At 27.4% G+C, this 23,432-nt stretch overlaps 3 protein-coding genes across 3 annotated transcripts; all 3 read left to right on the top strand.

The window, feature by feature from the left end:
• Positions 1-5,328: 5,328 nt before the first annotated feature.
• LOC106754585 (F-box/LRR-repeat protein At4g14096-like) lies at positions 5,329-6,270 on the top strand. Its single transcript, XM_014636655.1, has 2 exons — positions 5,329-6,036; positions 6,121-6,270. Exons 1-2 carry the CDS (start codon positions 5,329-5,331, stop codon positions 6,268-6,270), a joined length of 858 nt encoding a protein of 285 aa, XP_014492141.1.
• A 5,120-nt stretch (positions 6,271-11,390) lies between these two features.
• On the top strand, positions 11,391-12,346 carry LOC106754514 (F-box/FBD/LRR-repeat protein At5g22700-like). Its single transcript, XM_014636555.1, has 2 exons — positions 11,391-12,098; positions 12,194-12,346. The coding sequence occupies exons 1-2, from the start codon at positions 11,391-11,393 to the stop codon at positions 12,344-12,346; spliced, it is 861 nt and encodes a 286-aa protein (XP_014492041.1).
• Positions 12,347-18,721: 6,375 nt separating this feature from the next.
• LOC106754432 (F-box/LRR-repeat protein 13-like) lies at positions 18,722-21,030 on the top strand. The gene is made up of 2 exons (XM_014636476.1): positions 18,722-18,793; positions 20,443-21,030. Exons 1-2 carry the CDS (start codon positions 18,722-18,724, stop codon positions 21,028-21,030), a joined length of 660 nt encoding a protein of 219 aa, XP_014491962.1.
• Positions 21,031-23,432: the final 2,402 nt, after the last annotated feature.

Below are 23,432 nucleotides of genomic sequence, written 5' to 3'. Positions count from 1 at the left end.
AATTAGCACTTATAAGGATTCAATTGGAAAGGTTTAAAAAAAGGGACCAAATTGGGAATATCTTACTTACTAAAAAAAGTTTTAACTAATTAAATATCTTTTTAATGCCAATAAAAATTAACGAACACCAATAATAATTTGATTAAATTATATTTTCAAATATAAAGTTATAATTAATTTAAAAGAGGTATAATAATACTAAAAAATATTTTAAGTCTTTTTTCTTAAATTTTTTTATAATAATTTAATAGAGGAATATTAATACTAAAAAGTTTATTGCAGAACTTTTTTTTGAGACCTAAAACGAGTGTTTTTATCTACTTCACTTTTAAATTTGTACTAATTCCATATTGATTAAGATAAAAAAGAAGATCTATAAATTCGTCATCATAAAGTTGAGTTTATGATAATGCCAATTTTTTATATAGATTAAATTAATATTTCATTATATTATATAGTATTAAAAAAAATATCTCATATTAACATATGAACTAGTGCGCCTAATTAGTATTAAATTAAGTTTTCGAAACTCTATAGCAAGTAAGAAAAATCACTTAACAGATTATGCGTATTTTAAAATTCATTTAGCTTCATAGAGTTTTTTTTTTTTTCATTTGTGTATGTTCAAGATTTACCAGCATGCATTAAAGAGTAAATAATCATGTTCCATTCAGTATGAGGTTAGTTCACATCATCATCTCATTTACATATAAACATTTCAATTTGTTTGTAGGAAGAAAAGTGTCAACCTAACAAGTGAAATAAGAAGACATCCATATATTTGTAGCCTCACATCTCTATATTTATATTCAAAATCTGACCATTGAAATTGTTGCCTCACTTTATTCGTTTTGTCCTTCAGATATTCAACACAGCTAATGCCACACAAAAACAACTAACATATGTACTTAAATTTCAATACGTTAAAAGGAAAAAATTAAACCAATTTTAGCAAACCATGAAAAAAAATGAGATATACTCGATTCAAGCACCACATTTTGCATTACTAAATTTAACAGTTAAAAATTGTTGTGAACTAAAAAATAATTTGTTTAAATTGAACTAAATTATTTTTTTATCATACTACACTGTATTAAAAATGGTCAAAAATTATTTTTTAAACTTAATGATCAAATTCGATCAATTTGAAAAAAATTAGCCAAATTTCCACTATAGTCGATTGGGTTAAATTAGGATGAATTTTGTGTTGGAAGTTCAATATCGACTAGAGATAATGCCAATTTATAATATATAAGTGGGATGCAGACCTCATCTTACAAGCCGGTTTTGTGGGGTTGAGTTAGGTCTAGAACCCACTTCTAACATGGTATCAGAACTATGGTTAGAGCCTATCCTAGCGATATTTGTTGGACAGATTGTTCCACCCGCTATTGGGCCGTTATCGGACCACCCATTAATATCTAGTCTCACGCCATAGATAAGGCCAATTTATAATATATAAGTGAAGTGCAAACCTCACCTTACAAGTCAGTTTTGTGGGGTTGAGTTAGACCTAAAACCCATTTCTAACATTTTGGTGAGAAGATTAAACTCGATTGAATTTCGATCGTAACTAACTAGACAAAATTTGATCAAATTTCAAACGGACCTATTGAGTTGAATTCGGTTGAGGTCGACTCAACCAAATTTGACCAATCTAATGTTTTGGTTTTTATACTTATTGTTAGTATATATATGTCTAATAATATTTAAGAATTCCTTTTCTCAGATCTCCACTGGTTTTCCATACCTTTCAAGTTTTCTTAATTCTTATTCATATTGGTTGCATTATGCAGATATAGGTTGTTATGCAGGAAGCATATATACACTGTTTCTGTATATAATACTTACGTATAGCATTCAATGATGATATGGTATGGTTATTCTGATTTAATGATGTTTGATTCAGAAGCATTTGAAAGGATGGCCTTTTATGGAGTGGCTTCGAACTTGGTGAATTACCTTTACAAGCCAAATTTTTGTTTCTAGTATTCATAAAAGCGAAGATAATGAAAATAAATTTAAATTATACAATCTTGCATTAATTTAATACTTTCACAAAACTGTACCTAATAAAAAGAAAGACGTAACCAAAAATGAAATTAGTCATTTAATTTCAACTCTGTAACTTTGGTCTTTTTTTTTCTCTCATGTAATGTGTTCCAATTGTTAATTTTTTTTACCTAAAATATTTAAATTTTCATTTCTTTCACTCACTTTTTTCTCAAATTAAAATCATAAAAACATTTTATATCATAGTCGCCAAAGTCACCACTCTTAAAAATATCAAAAATTTCAAATTTTATCAAAGTAAAGCCAAAATTTTCAGTTCTAAACTTTTAACATTATGTTAGTTATGATCAGGATATTAAATGGAAATTGAAGTATAGTAAATTTTTCAATTTATATCAAAGTAAATCCAAAGTTTTCGGTCCTAACCTTTTAACATTATGTTTGTTATGATTAGGAAATTCAATGGAAATTGAAGTATAATTCGTTGGAAATAGTTTCTTTTACTCTTAGTAATTCAATTTACAATAAAATGTCATAGGCTTAATAAAGTATAACATGCCAGCAAAATTAATGGAAAATAACAATGTTATGAATTAGATTGTTTAAATTATAAATTAAATTATATTCTTTTGATTGGAGATGTATTGCAAATACACAATTTCAACGGAGTGATACCATTATGAATCATTAATTCTGAAATTACTTACGGTCTTTCAGGGATATGTACCAACGGAAAGGGATTTATAATTGAGAAATAAATGGTTAAAAATTCAAAGTGAATTGAAATTTCATACTAAGACGACTCAAAGGGTTGGGAACCCTAAAACAAACTTATGGCCTTTTATTTTAAATTTATTTTTTTATTTTTTTTATGAAAATTTATCTATTAAATTATTGTAATTAACTTCATTTAACTTTTACACTATTATTCAATTCCAACTCATGTTTATCTTTTATTTTATTAAATATTTCGTCTTTATTTAAACTAAAACCTAATTAAAAATTAAATATAAAATGTGAAGATCAATTTTCATCGTAAATAATTCAATATTTTTAATATAATATGATAGAATTATGTGTAATTAAGTTCAATTTGATTAATTTTGTCCACCTTAGTAAATATAAATACACCACTAGATAAAAACTAACCCGCTGATTACTCAACATATATTTATAGATCTACAAATGTGTAGTTTACTTTACTATGCATTAGAAAATTACCATTTTTCTTTTGCTCCTCCTCATAATTTACTACACCAATGTAATTATGTTAAAAAATTACAAAACCATTCTAATTTTAAATTACGATCTAAGTATTTGGTGCAATTGAGTTCACAATGGGACAATGTTTCTTTTTGTTGGTAAAAGGAAAAAGGAGTTGCCTAAGAAAAAACACTTTTTTTGAAAAAAGAATTGTCTTCAAACCCAAATTTGGATATCGGGTCAACGTAGGTATTAATAGCTTCCAATGGAGAGTTACTCTTGTTGCACCTCTCTATTTCTCTTTTTGTCTTTTCATAATTTCTCTTTTATCCTTAAATAATATTTAAAAAAAATGTGAACATTGTTGGATTCTTAAATAGATGTCAGGAAAATGATATTTTAACACCAATTTTTGATATCATTTTAACACTGTACACGTTGTAGAAAATAATCATGAAGAATGCAAAATATTACAGTAGTTTTATAAATGAGTTTCAATTTTCAGGATATATTATGAAGAATGCAAAATATTTACGGACTATGAAAATTTAAAATTTGCAGTATCCGGAATGCTACTGCTGAAGAAAAATTTGATATGGAAAGAAATTTATCCTGATGTGAAAGTTCTGATACTTGTAAATTTTCTTTTGAATAGGTATGAAAGCTTTCATTTTGTTTTTATTTCCATGAGTAACTTAAAAATGAGGACATGTTTATCAATTTGATCTACTTTTCTTCATCTAATGGAAGTTTGTCATATTTTGTAAGCGATTTTTATTTTCTGGTTGCCATTGAAAAAATGATTACCATAACATTAGCCTATGAAGTGTATGATTGGGTGCTTTATAGTTTTATGGTATCAAAATTCATTCTTGTATCTATTTTGAGGTAATTATTAATTATGGCAATTTTATGTTATCAGAATTCGAATTTTAAATTATAATATCGGATGATAATCTTTAAAACGAGATTATTTATTCTTAATATAATTATTCTTATTTAATATTATTGCATAACTTTCCCGTTTTAAAATATTTACACAAATTTTTAATGTAGTTTTTTACTTTTAAAACTTTTAGAATTACAGAATTTTCTTTAGCATTTCCTAAAATAAAATGATATTTCTATTATAAAAAGGTTTATTTCTTTTATTTTTCAATTTATTAATTTAATACTTTTTAATTTTTAATATTTTGTAATTTAAAACCATTTTTATTTTATTTAATACTTTTAATTGTTCAAACAAAATCGTGGTTCACGATAATATATAATATACTGTATACTGACATTCATGAATTACTAAAGTACTCATTTTTTATACACTCATGTAAATAAATTCACTTTTTGAATATCATTGATAATAAAACTAATTTATCAGAATACAATACGTTATTATTAATTTTTTAAATATAAAAGATAATTACCAACTATGTACTTAAATATATATAACTAATTTCGAAATTATAAATTAATTTTACAAGTCATGATGTTTGATAAAATTATATGGATTAATTAAATATGAATTCTAATAGTACATTTAAACAATTTTTAGCAACAAATTATTTATGAATATACATGTTTAATAAAATTATATGAATATTTTATAATTCAACAAATTAAAAAGAAAAGGGGGAGCATAATTACACAATTAAATGTAATGAATACTACAGAATATAAAGATTTCGTCCATATCTATATTACAGTATCAGATGAAACTCCATCTTAATTACTGATATTATTTCTGTCATATTTGCTGTTATTTTCTAGCATTAATTCTCTCTACTTTGAAGCTAACAGGTGAGGAAAAAGAAAAAGTCAAGGGAGGTTTAATAATATTTAATTTAATTTTAACAGAGATAAAACAAAGATAGATAGTTATATTCTCTTATTTTTAAGTTAATTGATATTTTATTTTCTGTTTTTGTTATTTTTACTTGGTTCAAGATTTATACCTATTTAAAGGTTGTTAGGTTGTTAAAAATTTAACGAACATCCGAGGGAATTGAAGAATTTAATTATTTGTGTGGATCATGTTTACATCAATGAGAGTGAATTGAGGAATTCAATTATTTATGTGGAGAGTTTTTTTAACAGTTTTTTTTACTGTGAAACATGGTTGATTTGATAAGTAGTCTCCCAGACGAAATCATTTGTTATGTTCTTTCTTTTCTTCCATCCCAACAAGTTGTTGCAACCAGTGTTCTCTCCAAGCGTTGGAATCTTCTGTGGCGTTCTGTTCCTTCTTTAGATTTTGACACGGATATTGAAGATTTTGGGCATCTCAATCACCAAAAGATTTCCAATGCGGTTTATAGCTCGGTGTACTCTTTCTTGGTTGGTCGTGGAGATAAACCCTTCTATAGAATTCGTCTCAGATGTTACCCTTCCATTGATATTACTGAGAGTATCAAGACACAGATTCGAACTGCAGTGAGTGGAAGTGATAAAGTTGAAATCCTCGACCTCAAGTGTGATTGGGACATTGTCATTCCATCTATGGTGTTTAGCTTTAAAACTCTTGTAGAACTCAAGTTAGAAGACATAACAATTGAAGATATGTCCTTTGTTGATTTGCCTTTGCTTAAGATCTTGCATCTAAAATGTATTATTTCTCCCATAGAAATTGATGTTTCACAGCTTCTTACTGGGTGTCCTAATCTTGAGGTTTTAGAAGTCTTCGAAGTGTGGCATTTGGATTGTGAAACTAAAAGAAAGTTTATCAGATTGCCCAAGTTGGTTAGAGTCAGCATTGATGAACCTTTACTTCCATTGGAAATATTTAAGGATGTTGAAGTTTTGAAATTCTATTATGTAATGCATGTGAGATTTATTACTTTCTATTTAGAAAGGGAAAAAAGCTTTTTTTTTTTTTTATGTTTTGATATCATTTTGTTTTTTTTGCAGATATTTCAACCAAACCTGTACTTAAATTTTGACTTTCGCAATTTAGTTCAACTTCAATTGAAAGTGATCCTGGAGTGGGTTTTGGTCTTGGAAGTGCTCAATCATTGTCCCAAGCTTCAAAGTCTTGTCATTTGGATTCATAAGGTTTAATGATTAAGTTTTTCAAGTGTGGATTTTCATGTTATATTTTCTTCAAGCATTAGTATTTATCTAATTTTTACGTTCCTTTGTTATCAGACCGAGGTTCGTTATGAAGAAGATGTTTGGTCCTACCCACAAACGGTTCCTGCATGCATTTCATCACACCTTAAAACTTGTTATCTTAGATATTACACGGGTTCTAAAGATGAGTTTCAATTTGCAAGATATATGTTAGAGAATGCAAAATATCTACAGACCATGAAATTCTACCCTATTGGAAAAAAAAGATATATGAAAAGAAAATTATCCTCATGCACGAAGAGATCAAATACTTGTATCCTTTTGTTTGAATGATTAAGGATTGTTTTTTTCTATTTGTCTTTCTGACATGTTTGTTAAATCAGTCTTCTTTTCTTCACCTAATGAAAGTTTGTCACAATTTCTCTGTTTTGTCATGAATTGTTTATGAAAACTTAGTTGTTTTTGGAATTCAAACTTCACGTTTGTAATATGTAATAATCTTTGTTAAATGCACACCTATTATCGTAAATTTGTAATTTCATAACTAAAATTATTTATGATTATTATCATCGAAGAAAATGGATGGAGTAAATAGGAAATGGAAAGGAATACTTATTTTCACATAGATGAATGTTTAATAGCAAACTTTGACATACATACATACATATTAGTATCTGCTACGAGCGAGAGACATATTTTCATGGTAGTAAAAATGACAAAGATGTCTTAAAAATAATGTAACATATTAAAACTAGAAAAAAAGTTATAAAAGTATGGAAGTAATAATAAAACCAAATAGCAAACTTTGACATACATACATATTAGTATCTGCTACGAGCGAGATACACTAATACTTTTTCTCATATGAACGCTAAAAATAACGTATATAAACATAAATTCTGTATTGCATCACGAAAGCAGACGTTACTTCCAGGACCAATAAAAATTATTTTATTGCTGAAATAGGTAGAGTCCCAAATGCATACAAAAGGGTAATTTAAAATCCATCCAAAAACTATTTAAAATACAATTTATATTTTCAATTGTGGATTTTGTTGTTATATTTTCTTTAAGCATTAGTATTTATCCAATTTTTATGTTCCTTGTTATCAGAAAGACGGTAATTGTTATGGAGAAGATGTTTGGCCATACTCACAAACTACTCCTCCATGCATTTCATCACACTTTAAAACCTGCCGTCTAAGATATTACAGGGGTTCTAAAGATGAGTATCACTTTGCAAGATATATATTGGAGAATGCATGCAAAATATCTACGACCATGAAATTCTACACTCGAGGAGGAAAAAATTGATGATATGAAAAGAGAATTATCTTCCTGCATGAAGAAATCAGATACTTGTACCCTTTCATTTAAAAATTTGAATAGTTAAGGATTGTGTGTTTTTTTTTTAATTTGTCTTTCTGTTGGTAACTGCAAGTATTTGGACTTGTTTGTGCAATCAATCTACTTTTCTTCACCTAATGAAATTTTGCCTCAATTTGTTGGATTTTTGCATAATTGTTCATGAAAATTTGTTGCTGTTTTTGGAATTCAAACTTCACCTTTGTAATATGTAATGATCTTTGTTAAATGCACATATATTATTGTAAATTTGTAATTTCATAATTAACATTATTTATGATTTTTATCATTGAACAAAACTGAAAGAAACGAGAAGGAATACTTATTTTCACATAGATGAATGTTTAGTAGTTATGTTTATGTTTGAAAAATTCTACTTTTACTTAAACATGCTAATACGACATAATATTTGAAATCTTGCTTCTCAAAGAAATTAAACAACTTCCAAATGACACAAAACAAGAATTTATATTTCAATTTTGAAAACATGAACAACCAATAGAAGAAAAATTTAAGTCATAATAATAAAAAGATATTTTTTAATTTTCCAAATATCAAACTATTGAATAATACGTTAATTTAAGTATGAGTATCAAAGATGTCTTAAAATTAATGTGACATATTAAAACTAAAAATAAAATATAGTAAAAATAATGTAAAAGTACGAAAGTGATAATAAAACCAAATAGCAAACTTTGACAGACATACATATAAGTGTGGGCTATGAGCGAGAGACACTAATAGCGTCGTTTATGAAATGAAAAAAAAAATTGTTGTAAGAACTTAGAGCAATCTTTTTTATTTCATATAAGAGTAACCACTATTTAATTTATAGAATTGGGTTAACAAAACTAAATTCAGAATTAAATGAATTAAAAACAGAAAACAATATATCCAAAAGCTAATTTAAAATCNATCCAAAAGCTATTTAAAATGCAAACATGTATGAAACAATCAAGATTAAAATCCATACAAAGACTAATTAAAATGGCAACAAAAATCCCAGATTTGCAAATTTTTAGAATTTGATAACATTTAAAAAAAGCTCCAAATAATTATTAATACAATAAAAGATTGAAAGTAATAAGTGATAAAAATACAATTCTTTTTTATGATCTTCGTTATAGTTCTTTTTAGAGTTGTTTGGAATACATAAGTAATAGTAGAAATTTTACCTAGAGATGGACATCCATATAAATCATCGACTGAAACCTATTTTCCCGAACAATAATCAGTGTGTAATTTACCTACCTTCATTACTTACAGATTTTGTATTGTATCATAGAAAAACAATCTAAAAACTCACAGTGATTATATTTTTGTAAGATGTCTCTCTTGCTTTTGCCTTTGAGTTTTAACTTTGATTTTTGCTATTTTGTTATTTATTTTTTGTGAGATCTAGTGATAGGTTTTAATGTTGAGAAATTTCAGTATGACGAAGCTATGATCTCAACGGCGATGGATTTGTTCTCTCAGGTTCTAACACCCTGACAAAGATAAAAGAGACTTTGTATGCTGATGATGGAAACTTTTGTGATTGATTTTGGATGAGTCCCCATATCTCTCTCTTTTTAAAATCAATTTACAACAAATAAAAACAACTAACAAAATAAAATCACATCAAATATAATCAAATAAAATCTAATAACAAAATAAAATCACATCAAATATAATCAAATAAAATCACATCAAATCAAATCACAACAAAATAAAATCATCGACTAAAATCAAATAAAAAAAATACATAATAAAAAAAAGAAATATTTACATATATTTTGATATTAATATTAATGTTTTTTTCGTTTCCTTATTATATTTTTATTTATCTTATTAGAACAAAATTCGAGTTGACATGATTGAAATAAGTAAGTCAGGTGAAGGGTGATGCATAATAAAAAATTTATGTTTATGAAAAATTTAAATTTGTGAATAATTTTGTTTAAATATTATTTTATTAGTTTCTTTCAAGTAATATTTAGTTTAATTTTGATAAAAATAAAATAGAAATAAGTAATTATGATTTATCATTTATTTAAGAGCAGTATTATTATATTTTATTGATATAAGATAAAATAAATTATGTAGATTTTATTTTAAGTTAGTTGATATTTTCTTTCAATTTTTATTATTTGTATTTTGTCTAAGATCTTATTCACATCTATTTAAAGGTTATCAAAGTTAAATGAAAATCAGTCATAGTGAATTGAAAAATCCAATTATTTATGTGGATTGAATGTTTTTTTTAACAAATTTTGTATTCTAAAAATGGTTGACTTGATAAGTAGTCTTCCAGACGAAATCATTTGTTATATTCTTTCTTTTCTTCCATCCCAACAAGTTGTTGCATTATCTTCCTGCATGAAGAGATCAGATACTTGTACCCTTTCATTTGAAATTTGGAATTCATACTTTCAAAAATATCTATTATTGTAAATTTGGTGCATTAAACCAAGTTCAACCGTGTTTTGAAAAATTATAAATTTTGAAAATTTAAAATTATTTATTTATTAATATTTACATATTAATATGACTTACTTTTCAATTATATATTTATAATAATTTACTTATAATTATTTATTAATATATTGATAAATATTTATTATAATAATGATTTGTTAATAGAATGCTTTAGAAGTGTTTTACTTTTAATTTAATTGATTCAAATTTTATTCCTTATTTTTAGGATGTTGTTAATTTTTTAACCATGCATTGGAATAGTAAATTAAAATTAGGATAAAAATTTTAGTGAGTAGTTAGTTTTAAATATTATAATATTTCTCATTATTTTTTTATAATCAATATTACAGAAGGATTTAGTTTTAAGTATGCTACTGTTTTGATTCTAAAATATTATGAGAGACATAATCTCATGCCTATGTAAGATAACAAATATTTGTTATCTAAACATGTTAGTGTCTATTCAATAATAATGTTTCAATTTCAATTAAGAAGTAGTAATTAAAAAATAAAAAATATTACCCGTATTTAACCAAAAAGTCATGATGTTTGATAAAATTATCTGGATTAATTAGGTTAACTATGAATTCTAATAGTACCTCTAAACCTTTTTTAGTAACAAATTATTTATGAATATACATGTTTAATAAAATCATATAAATATTTTATAATTCAACAAATTAAAAAGAAAAGTGGGGAGCATACTGTTACACAATTAAATGTAATGAATAATACAGAATATAAAGATTCCGTCCATATCTATATTACAATATGAAATTCCATCATAATTACTGATATATATCATTTCTGTGATATCTGCTGTTATTTTCTAGCGTTAATTCTCTTTGTTTTAAAATTTTGGAAGATATAATGATTATATAATAAGATTCCTTTATTTTTCTATAATACTTTTCTATGATACTAAGTGAAATCTTTGAAAAGATACATATTTAGAGCTAATAAATTGACACAATGGGTGGGAAAAAAAAGAAAAAGTCAAATATGATGGGAAGGTTCAAGATGATACAAATGAAAATTCGTATAAAAGATAAAAACAGAAATAAGTAGTTATGATTTTTCACTTATTTAGGAGTATTATTATTTTATTTTATGAAACAGAAAAATTAAATAAATTTCATTTTAAATTAATTGATATTTTATTTTCTGTTTTTTTATTTTACTTGATCCAAGTGTACACCTATTTAAATATTATGAAGTTTCAAAGGAAATCAATTGAAAAGCTCAATTATTTGTTTGGATCATAATTTTTTTAACAGTTTTGAAGCATGGCAGATTTGATAAGTAGTCTTCCAAACGAAATCATTTGTCACATTCTTTCTTCTCTTCCATCTCAACAAGTTGTTGCAACCAGTGTTATCTCCAAGCGTTGGAACCTTCTGTGGCGTGATGTTCCCTCTTTGCATTTCGATAACGGTAACGAATATTTTGGCCTTCTCAAATGCAAAAAGAATACATTTTATAGCTCTGTGAGTTCTTTCTTGGCTGGTCATGAAAATCAACCCTTCTATAGATTACGTCTCAGATGTTACTATTCCATGTATATTACTAAAAGTATTAGGACACAAATTCAGAATGCAGTGACTGGTAGCGATAGAATTCAAATCCTCGACCTCTATTGTAATAAGAACATTGTCATTCCGTCCGTGGTGTTTAGTTTTAAAACTCTCGTGACTCTCAACTTGGAACGCATAACAGTGGAAGATATTTCCTTTGTTGATTTGCCCTTACTTGAGATCTTGCATCTCGAAGATATTAATTCCCCAGTAGAAATTGATCTTTCACAGTTTCTTTTTGGATGTCCTAATCTCAAAGACTTAAGAGTCATAAGAGTGAGGCATTTGGCTTGTGAAACTAAAGGAAAGTTTATTAGATTGCCCAAGTTGGTTAGAGCCTGCATTCATAAATTCTTACTTCCACTGGAAATATTTAAGAAAGTTGAAGTTTTGGAATTGGAGTGGGTGAAATTCCATTGGGTAATACCTGTTATATTTGTTTGTTGTTAGTTTCCATTTCGAAGGAGAAAATGAGAGTTTTCTGATGTTTTGATATCATTTCGTTTTCCTTACAGATATTTCAACAACCAAACATGGACCTGAATTTTGACTTTCACAATTTAATTCGACTTGAATTGAATGTGGTCCGGAATTGGCTTCTCGTCTTGAAATTGCTAAATCATTGTCCCAAGCTTCAAAGTCTTGACATTTGCATTCATAAGGTTTGATATTAAGTTTTCCAAGTGTGGATTATCTTGTTATATTTTCTTCAAGCATTATTATTTATCCAATTTTTATGTTTGTTGTTATCAGAAGTATGGTCGTTGTTATGAAGATGGTTGGCCATACCCAGAAACGGTTCCTACATGCATTTTATCACACCTTAAAACATGCTTTCTTGAATATTACGATGGATTTAAAGATGAGTTTCAATTTGCAAGATATATATTGGAGAATGCAAAATATCTACGGACTATGAAATTCTACACTTTTGAAGAAGAAATCGAAAAAATTAATGATATGAAAAGAGAATTATCTTCCTGCACAAAGAAATCAGATACTTGTACCATTTCATTTAAATAATGAAGGATTGTGTTTTTTTTATTAATTTGTCTTTCTGTTGGTAATTGCAAGTATTTGGATATTTGTGCAATTAGTCTACTTTTGTTTGCCTCAATTTGTCGGATTTTTGCATAATTGTTCATAGTTTTGCAGAATTGTTCATGAAAATTTGTGGCTGTTTCTGGAATTCAAACTTTATGTATGTTAAATGCACACCTATTATTGTAAATTTGTAATTTTATAACTAACATTATTTATCATTTTTATCATTGAAACGGGAAGAAATACTTATTTTTCACATAGACGAATGTTTAGTAACTATGATTATGTTTGAAAAATTCTACTTTTACTTAAACATGCTAATACGACATATATTTGAAATCTTGCTTCTAAAAAAACAACTTCCAAATGACCGGAAACGATTTAAGTCATAATAATAAAAAGATATTTTTTAATTTTCCAAGGCTTGAAACACTTGCCATTAATAGTTATAAGGTTTGATAATTTAAGCTTTCAAATATGTATTTTAGTTGTTGTCTTTTTACACTCATTAACTATTAATATAATTTTATAATTTTGTTTGAGTATTGGCCATACTCAGAATTTGTGTCAGCATGTATTTCATCACACCTTAAAATCTGTCGTCTTAAATATTTTAGTTCTATAAGTTAGTTTCAATTTGCAAGATATACTATGCAGAATGTAAAATATTTACAAACCATGGAAATCCAAATCGAAGAATGCGTGGATTCTGAGAATTCTTATGCAGAGAAACTAAATGTTACGAGAGATATAATCGCATGCGTGAAGAGAACAAATATTTGTACACTTTCAATTAAATAGTTATTATTGCAGTGATTTTTTTTTTTTTATATCTGCTGTTATATTGCATTAATTCTCTCTATTTTAAAATTTTGGAAGATAAAATTCTTTTATAATAAGATTCCTTCACTTTTCCATAATACTTTTCTATGATAGTAAGTGAATTCTTGAAAAAGATTTATATTTGGAGCTAATAAATTGACACAATGGGTAAGCAGCAATAAGAAATTTAATACCTAGATTAAATATATTGGTTTAATTTAATTTATTCACAACAAACAAACATTTTATAGTAAAAACATCCGTCATTAACTTAAAACTGGTTTTTTCACAACAATTAAAATGGTTCAAAATCAGTGCATTAAACCAAGTTCAATCGATTTCCAAAATTAAACCAAAGTTGTATGAATTACTTTTTAATTATTTATTTATATATATTAAATTGTATCATTCATATAGTCATAGTCTTAGAGTCAATTTTAGGAAAACTCATTCACTAAGTTGATTCTTGTGTTAGTCATGTAAGAATTTTTTCCGCATTAAATTAAACATTAACATCAACATTCTCCTTGTACAATATTTACCATAATAGAGTTATATTTTTTTCCATTCTTTAAAACATGGTATTATTTAATATCAATTTCGTAAACTGAGAATCTCCTTCTATTCTCGTCACTTAAACTTTAACCTTTATATGGATATGGGAGTTTAATAGAATCAAAATTTAGTATCTAGATTCAAATTCAATGCAACCATACCTTATTGAACATGACATTTTTCTTTAAAAAAGATTATATTAAAAATAGTTCTTTTAACCATAATATATTCATATCACATGGTATTATAGGTTTTTTATATTCAAACATAAATTCTATTCATTCTTACACACACCATCATAGTAACATTCCATTTAAATAGTCCTACCACAATTCCATAAAGGAAGTACCCCAATTGTAATGATGATCATATAAACACCAAATCCAAAATTCTGCACCTTTTGTAAGATTATTAATGCTAACATTAATTTCATTCTTCATAAGGTTTTTTAGTGATTGACTTGTGTGACGATGTCATTAAAAACCCATGATTTTTCCAAAAACTTCTTCATCTTTTCTAGAGAAAATTTTCCCTTAAAGAGATTTTGGATGAGATTGATGTTTGGTTATATTAAAAAAAAAAATTATAGGTTTGAAATTAATAATGAAGATTGGATGAGATTGATGTTTGGTCATAAAATCACAACGTTATAAAATTATAGAATTACATTAAGTTATAGATTGTAGAACAAAATGACAATCATCTCATCTTAATTACCACTTACATCACTCGATTAATTAAAATGATATAGATTCAATTTTAAAATATAATGTTTTTGAATATCCAACAAATCATAAAAAGTTATCAAAGTAGACTTAAAATTTAACTGATATTTTAAATCATTTGGTTGCAGATGAAGTGAAGTCTTTGGAGGATGCAGCTTTGCTTCTATTTTCAAAGAAACCTAATTTATGCATCATCTCACAATAACTATCACCTATTTTCATTCCAACTCCAATAATGGCAATTTCCCAAATGTATGACATTTTAATTCTTTAAACTATTACTCCTTCACTTCATCTCGTCTTCAATTTTTCAAAATTCATTCATTTTAATTAAAGAGATGTGGACAATATATGTAGAAATTGGCTTTTCAAAACTTATAGTTTCTATATAAAATTTCAGAAGCAAAATTAATCTAGAAAGCAAAATTTACCAAAATTTGAAACTTGAAATGAAAAACAAAATTGAAAATGACTTAGGAGAAAATAAACTTACAGATATAGAAAAACACTTATGAAAAGGTAAATCGATGAGGATAAGAAGATGACTTACATTGGAGAATGTGGCTTCTGCTATTAGAAAATGCTCCGAAGGAAAAGAGAAGATGATCCTTTTTGTAAACTTCCTTGTCATCACTAAACGATACAAGAAAAAAAGAGTGTAAGAACGATATTGCTACCTTGGGTTTCAGTTCAGTGGCCAAAACAAAATAAATTGAAAAACACAAAATACACACTTAACAATTCTGCAAGTTTCGCTAGGAGGAAAACCAAAAGGAGTTAAGATAAATTGAGAAGCAGTGTAGTGTCTTCTATGTTCTTCATTAGCTTGACGTCCACCATGATTATTGTGTAAGCGTTACTAAGGCAGAGTATGAAGAGTAGAAAGTTTGGTTTCTAAGGTTCTTTCCAGTTCAACACATGTGTGACACTGTACTCAACTCAATAAATTGGAAGTAGATGTTATTTTATATCAGTTATAGTGTTTAATACGTATAAATAAAGTTCTCCAACCTTATATTTTTGTCATTATGTTTTTTTTATATCGATTATAGGTTTAACAGGTACAAAAGACAACTTTTTATACCTATTTTGTTATAAATAGTATAGAAATTTTTGTCATTTATTATCATTTTGTCATTATGTTACTTTTTATATCTATTTAGAGTGTAACCTGTATAAAAGATGTTTCTATTATTTACGATATTGTCACCATACCACTTTCTATACATGTGGATTTCAATACGTACAAAACGTAGTTATAAAGTGTACTTTGCACTAATTTGACTGCATGGCACTTAGCGGCCAAGGTGACGCTCAAGTTCTGGAGTCCAAGGGCTCTCGGATTTGAGAGTGCTAAGCATCACATAAAACCATTCAACGCCATACTAGATGACAACAACCTCGAAACTAGCTTTTTTACCCCAATACCAATCCAAATGATAAAAATGGCATCTTAGACACTAAAATTGATCCAAAAACAAGTTTATAACTTAAGTTATACCAATTTGGTGATTTGGTCAGGAATCAATGTTCAACTGATCAACCTACAACTCACAACTCATTTATCACAATTTTAATGCTTTAAACCATATTTTTAAAGTACTAATTAGCCAACTAAGTCCTAAATGGCCTCAAGGTAACATACAAATAGCAGCTTTACTCATAAAACCATTTCTACCATATTTCACCTATCAAAACTCCCCCTTTCTTGACCAAAGTCTATAGGGTGACTTTAGAGTCACTTAAGCTAACGCTTCTAGCGTTGTACTGTGTTGTATTAAACTACTAGTGTGGTATTATGACTAACGTCATCTTTTTGAAACAACTCCAACATTCTCACTGACTATTAAAAGTTCTAAATTTTATACCCTCATGTAAATAATTTCTTATTTCAATTACTAAATATAACTAATTTATTATAATACAATACAATATTTCATATTTAAAATAACCACTTTTTTTTAATGATGTAGACAAATTTTACACATAAATTACAAAAATAAACAAATTTGAAAAAAATTAGGAATGAGATAGCATCACATATTGTTTCAACCACAAAGGTAAGTTATAGATCACTAACATGACAGGTCATCTTCTATGTCTACTACTCAAGTTATTGCACAAATTCATTTAATTTGTAGCAAGTCCAAGCCTAAGATTTCTTGGATCATTTTCAAAATATGGAAACATTGAATCTATCTTCTAACAATGACTACAAACAGTTGGATGCCTTATTTGACCATCGCTCTTACGTTCTTCTACATGCCATCTAATGAGTTTTGCATCTTTGACATTAGCAATTAATCTTTTAAACCATGGAATTATAGGAAAATATCATAATTCTTTACTGAAACACCCTTCCGCACATCAAATTCGAAGTCACCATCTTTTTCGTTATATCTTGATAACCCACAATATGAACATTGATGTAACTTTTCATATTTCTTCTTATACAACACAAAATCATTCAGACAAACATGTATCTTTCTATACTCCATACCTATTAGACATAATATCTTCTTCGCATCATAATTATATGTTGACATCGTGTTACCTTTAAGAAGAATGTCACTCGGTTATTCAAACAATTTTGTGAAACTCTTATCACTTCACCCATTTCTTGCCTTCACATTTTAGTCCCAAAGGAGAGAACTTGAATTGAGGCACTCACAACCTAATAGGCATTTTCTCTACTTTTTTTTTTTTTTTTGTTTCAACATTCGGTCATCCAGAAGCTTTGTCACTTAAGTCAAACACATACCATTAGCTAAAGTCCTTATGAAGTTTATAACATGCCAAAAGATGAGATGAGATACTCAAACTAAAAATTGAGATCAATCTAAAATCTAACCAAATTGTTTGAAAGTTGGTTCCAGCTTAACTTTTGAAACTATATGTCTAATAATATATTCTAAAGAATTAATACTTTTTCATATTTAAAACAAAGTCTATAGTTTTGATTTAGAGTCACTTAAGCTAACACTACTAGCGTCATGAACAATGATATTTTGACAACACTTTTTGATAACTTTTTTGACAACGGGACATGTGTCATCATTTTATTGGTCTATTTGAATTTATGTTTAAAAAATATTTAAAATAGACAAATCACAAGCTGCCACGTATGCGTTGTCAAAAAAGTGTTGTTAAAAGAAGTTTTTCCTAACGTCATACTATGACCAACTTCATCTTTTGGAAACTAATCTTCAACATTCTCACATTGGCTATTAAAGTTACTATATTGTATACACTCATGGAACTCATTTCTTATTTCAATTATTAAATAAAACTAATTTATTATAATACAATCAATATTTAATATTCAAAATAACTATTTTTAAAAAAATTAAAGAAAATTGCATACCACACACTTAATTTTATACAACTAATAATATCGAAATATAGTTTTCCAAATTAATTTTACTAAAAAACATAAAAAACTTTATTTTTATTGTCAATTCTAATACAAGTATACCACAAGAACGGTTAGAAAATTATATATGATTAATTAGTAATATTAACCCCAATAAAAAAATATGAAAGTCAATAACATATTAAATTGATTTAATATTTACACTGTTTTTACAGTTTTAAAAAAAAACCATTATTTTGTTTTTCTCATACTTCTAAAATATTACTCAATTTAATAAGTGATATTAGAAAAAGCAGAATAAAAAGTATTGAGACTAGTTATTAGTAATAAGGATTTAATGACATCAGTTTTATAGGCAGAATATGGGAAATACAACCCTAGCTTATTCTTTTAAAGTACAACTCTTGGGTTCTCATGGCATGCACATCAATTCCAATGCAAAAATAAAGTTTTCTGAAAATTAGACGGTGAGTTACTCCTATAAGAAGCTGAAACAGCTATTCGAAATCTGATTATTCTCAAGCATGGATGATAGAATGAGCAGTTTGGCAGATGAAATCCTTTGTTACATTTTATCTCTTCTTCCAACCGAACAAGCCGTGGCATTTGATTTCTACACCAGTGATATTGATTTTGACATAGACAAACGGTGATCTCACTTTATTCGTTTGGTAGAGTCTAGATTAAAATTCATAATTAAATGAATTAAAAACAGAAAACAATATATCCATCCAAAAGCTATTTAAAATGCAAACATGTATCAAATACTCTAGATTAAAATTCATCCCAAACATGAATATTAAATCCATCCAAAACATGAACACTAATAAATTTCTCTCAGCCATAATATATTCATATTATATGTTTTTATAAGTTTTCGATATTTAAGCATAAATTCTATTCATTCTCATTTGAAAATTTTTCATATCATTTATTTTCATTAAGTCATAAAAAGTCATGATAAAAAAATTCATATCATATAAGCATATATTAATAATTCAATTTATCTTTTAATATTGGACACAAATAAACTTATAAAATTCTAATTTTAATATAATAGATTTAATATTAATAACAATAATTTTTCTTATCTCAAAACAATCATCTTTATCACAAAAATCACGATGACAAGATTAGTTAAATTTGTTTTGTCAAACCAAATTTAAACAAATTGGATTGATTTGTTTTGTCTATCTTTAATTTTGCATGAAAAGTTTGGATACCTGGAAACTTTCATTTGAGCAGTAGTTGCTCGTTTCGTTTTGTTTGTGTTTCCTTTAGTAGTATAACAATGCTGACATGTTTGTCAAATTAATCTATTCTTCTTCACTTAATTAAAGTTTGTCACACTTATCCTTCTTTCTCAGAATTGTTTATGCAACACTCTGAATTTGCAATGTTTTTGTGTTTTTGAACAGTATCAATAATATTTATCGATAACGATTCGATATCAATTTTGAAGTAATTATTTTTTTTTTAAAATATTACTCACTCTGACAGTATTCACTAAGTAAAGATATTTTAAGACAACCCTTTAGACTATATGGACTAATAAAGTTAACTACGTAAATTAAACTTTGTTTTGGCAACAAAAAAATGTATATAATATACAATAATGTTTATAAAAAATAGGTACACAAATGTTTAGTGTTCAACTAATTAAAAACATTAGAGAGCATACTGCTACATAGTTAAATGTAATTATAAGGATTGACGTCTATAGGTATTTTACCGAATGAATCCATCATAATTCCTCCTACTTTTCCATCTGCTGCTATTTTCTTGCCAAAACTATTGGGAAAATGCTTCACTGTATTCTCTATTTTAAAATTGTTTTTGGAAGATCAAATGCTTTTCTGTGATAGGAAAATTGAAATCTTGAAAAAGATGCGTATTTATAATACATTTGGAAAACCAAAGCAATGTTTAGTAAAAAAAGAATTTATTTTGATTGAATAATGATATACATAATTTGTTTCAATGCAGAAAATGGGAAATACAACCCTAGCTTCAAATGTGCATCAATTCCTTTCAGTTCCCAACGCTTAGGTTCTCATTATGCATCAATCAATTCCAACACAAAAATAAATCTTCTCAAAAGATTTGATACGTTGGGCGGTGAGTCGTTGTATAAGAAGCTGATGCAGCTATGTTTTTGTTCGTAGTCTGAACCATGGCTGATTTGATAAGTAGTCTCTCAGATGAAATTATTTGTATTATTCTTTCTTTTCTTCCATCTAGACAGGTTATTGCAACCAGTGTTCTCTCCAAACGTTGGAATCTTCTGTGGCGTTCTGTTCCTTCTTTGGATTTCGACACCGATAACGAAGATTTTTGGTCTCTTAGCGAAAAGACTTTCAATATGTTTTATAGCTCGGTGTGCTCTTTCTTGATTGATCGCGGAGACCAGCCTCTACATAGATTTCGCCTCAGATCTAACTTTTTTTGTGACGATTCTAAACGATTCAACAAATTGATTAAGGATATAGTGAGTAAGAGTGATAAACTTCAGCTCCTTGACCTCTTTGCCCTTTCCAATACTCTCGTTCCCTCCGTAGTGTTTAGCTTCAAAACTCTCGTGGTTCTCAAGTTGGAGGCCATACCAGTGGAAGAAGTTTTCTTTGTTGATTTGCCCTTTCTTAAGATATTGCATTTAATTCATATTACTTTCTCAATAGATATTGATCTTTCACAACTTCTTTCTGGGTGTCCTAATCTTGAGGACTTAAAATTCAAGGGTTTAACTTGTAAAACTAAAGGGAAGTTTAACAGATTGCCCAAATTGGTTAGAGCCAGCATTCGTTTTTCTTGCAGATATTTCCACCATATATGAACTTGAGTTTTGCCTTTTACAATTTAGTTCAACTAAACCTGGACTTTGATTTTGACTTTCACAATATAATTCAACCAAACCTGGACTTGGATTTTGACTTTCACTATCTAGTTCAACTTCAATTGAACATGGGACTGAGCGAGGGTTGGCTTCTGGTCTTGGAAGTGCTGAATCATTGTCCCAAGCTTCAAAGTCTTGTCATTAACAGTTTTAAGGTTTAATGATAAACTTTTTTAAGTGTGAATTTTCTTGTTATATTTTCTTCAACCATTAGTATTTATCCGATTTTTATATTCCTTGTTTTCAGATCAATGAAGAAGGACATGTTTGGCCATACCCACACGTTGTTCCTGCATGCATTTCATCACACTTTAAAACTTGTTGTATCAAGTTTTACAGTAGTTCTAAAGATGAGGTTCAATTTGTGAGATATATATTGGAGAATGCAAAATATCTACGGACAATGAAATTACGCACTTTACCCCCTGTTTGGAAAGTAATTAATGATATGGAAAGAGAATTATCTTGCTGTACGAAGATATCAGATACATGTACCCTTTCATTTTCCTTTTATTAATTAAGGATTATGTTTTTTTTATTTATGTTTCAGTTGGTAACTGCAAGTATTTGGACTTGTTTGAGCAATTAGTCTACTTTTCTTTACCTAATGAAAGTTTGCCACAAATTGTGGGATTTGTGCATAATAGTTTATGAAAATTTATTTAGTAGCTTTGTTAATGTTTGAAAAATTCTACTTTTACTTAAACATGCTAATACGACGAAATATTTGAAATCTTGCTTCTAAAAATACCTCCAAATGACACAAAACAAGAATTTATATTCAAATTTAAAAATATAAATTATTGAATAAAACATTAATTAAAATATGAGTATTATAAAATTATTTTCATGGGAGTAAAAAAGACAAAGAAAGATGTCTTAAAAATAATGAGATATATTAAAACTAAAAAAAAAAGGTAATAAAAAATTAAACAATATAAAAGTATGAAAGTAATAATAGAAAAACCAAATAGCAAACTTTAACACACATACATCTTAGTGTCTGCTATGAGCGAGAGACACTATTTAATAGCTGAAATAGGTAGAGTCGCAAATGCATAAAAAATATTTAAATAGAGTTACATTATTTAAATATTGAAAATAAAATAATGTATAATGACTTTGTAGCTAAACTAATTCTAGTATGCATTTGTTCTTCATTTAACATGCTTTATCTATATATGAAAGTACTCTATCAATCTTTTTTATTTCATAGTGAACCACTACTGAATTTATAGAAACTGGTTAACCAAACTAAATTCAAAGTTAAATGAAATAAAAACAGGAAACAATATATCCGAAGGCTAATTTAAAATCCATCCAAAAGCTATTTAAAATGCAAACACATGTATGAAACAGTCTAGATTAAAATCCATCCAAAGGCTACTTAAAATGGCAACAAAAATCCCAGATTTGCAAATTGTTAAAATTTGATAACATTTAAAAGAAGCTCCAAGTAATTATTATTACAATAAAAAATTGAAAGTAATAAGTGATAAAAATGTTTGTAAATTTAGAAAGAGAAGAGGTTTTAGTACCACAAGACACTCAGTATATACAGATCCTCCTTTATTAGTTGCAAGACCAAGTTCAAAATATATAATGGAGAAGAAGAAAATCTCCCAAAATGGATAACTACTATATAAAAGAATATATGTTTTGAAATGGAAGTTTTCTTCTGAAACAACCTATATGTCTTTTCTCTACTTTTTTGACCATTTAGTCCTCCACAAGTAGAGTTGTCAAAACGGGTAACCCGATTCGACCCGGTCCATCACGGGTTGATCATTTAGTGAGCTAACCCAATCCAGCTCATTTATTAGTGAGCCAGAAAAATTTGAACCCGGCTCGACCCAGCACAGGTTGGTGGATAAACGGGTTGGTCCACTAGCTCATTTAATTACAATTTTTTTAAAATAAAAAAATTACAAACTTTTTATATTCAAATTTAAACAAATTTCACTCCCAAAAATGATGTTAAACTGAAGACAATTCAAAATAACAATAAAAAGTACAATATAATTCAAATGTCATCCAAAAACAAACACAAAAAACATGTTCCTTGAAGAATTTCAGTGAAAAAGTGAGTGACAACAATAATAAATTAAAAAAATAAAATTAGGTAGGTGGGTTGGCGGGTCAACACGACCCACCACGGGTTCAACCCACATGAGCCGGGTTTAAATGAGCCAGGTTCAAATCTAACCTGCATAAAAAAAAATTCAATTTTTTCAAACCCAACCCGATCAAACTTGTGGTGAGTCGGATTGACTCATGGATTGTGACCCATTTTGACGACTCTATCCACGAACTATCACATAAGCCAAACACATATATTATTA

This window comes from Vigna radiata, chromosome 1, assembly GCF_000741045.1.
Source record: "Vigna radiata var. radiata cultivar VC1973A chromosome 1, Vradiata_ver6, whole genome shotgun sequence".
NCBI classification, from domain to species: domain Eukaryota; kingdom Viridiplantae; phylum Streptophyta; class Magnoliopsida; order Fabales; family Fabaceae; genus Vigna; species Vigna radiata.
Note: the sequence above shows the minus strand (reverse complement) of the source record. Positions and strands in the feature narration are given on the sequence as shown.

Bases quoted from the DNA above. Each gene is read 5' to 3' on its own strand.
- LOC106754585 (XM_014636655.1), top strand. From the start codon at position 5,329: ATGGTTGATTTGATAAGTAGTCTCCCAGACGAAATCATTTGTTATGTT. The intron at 6,037-6,120 runs GTGAGATTTATT...TTTTTTTTGCAG, and splicing joins AATTCTATTATGTAATGCAT to ATATTTCAACCAAACCTGTA.
- LOC106754514 (XM_014636555.1), top strand. From the start codon at position 11,391: ATGGCAGATTTGATAAGTAGTCTTCCAAACGAAATCATTTGTCACATT. The intron at 12,099-12,193 runs GTAATACCTGTT...TTTTCCTTACAG, and splicing joins AGTGGGTGAAATTCCATTGG to ATATTTCAACAACCAAACAT.
- LOC106754432 (XM_014636476.1), top strand. From the start codon at position 18,722: ATGGATGATAGAATGAGCAGTTTGGCAGATGAAATCCTTTGTTACATT. The intron at 18,794-20,442 runs GCCGTGGCATTT...CCATCTAGACAG, and splicing joins CTCTTCTTCCAACCGAACAA to GTTATTGCAACCAGTGTTCT.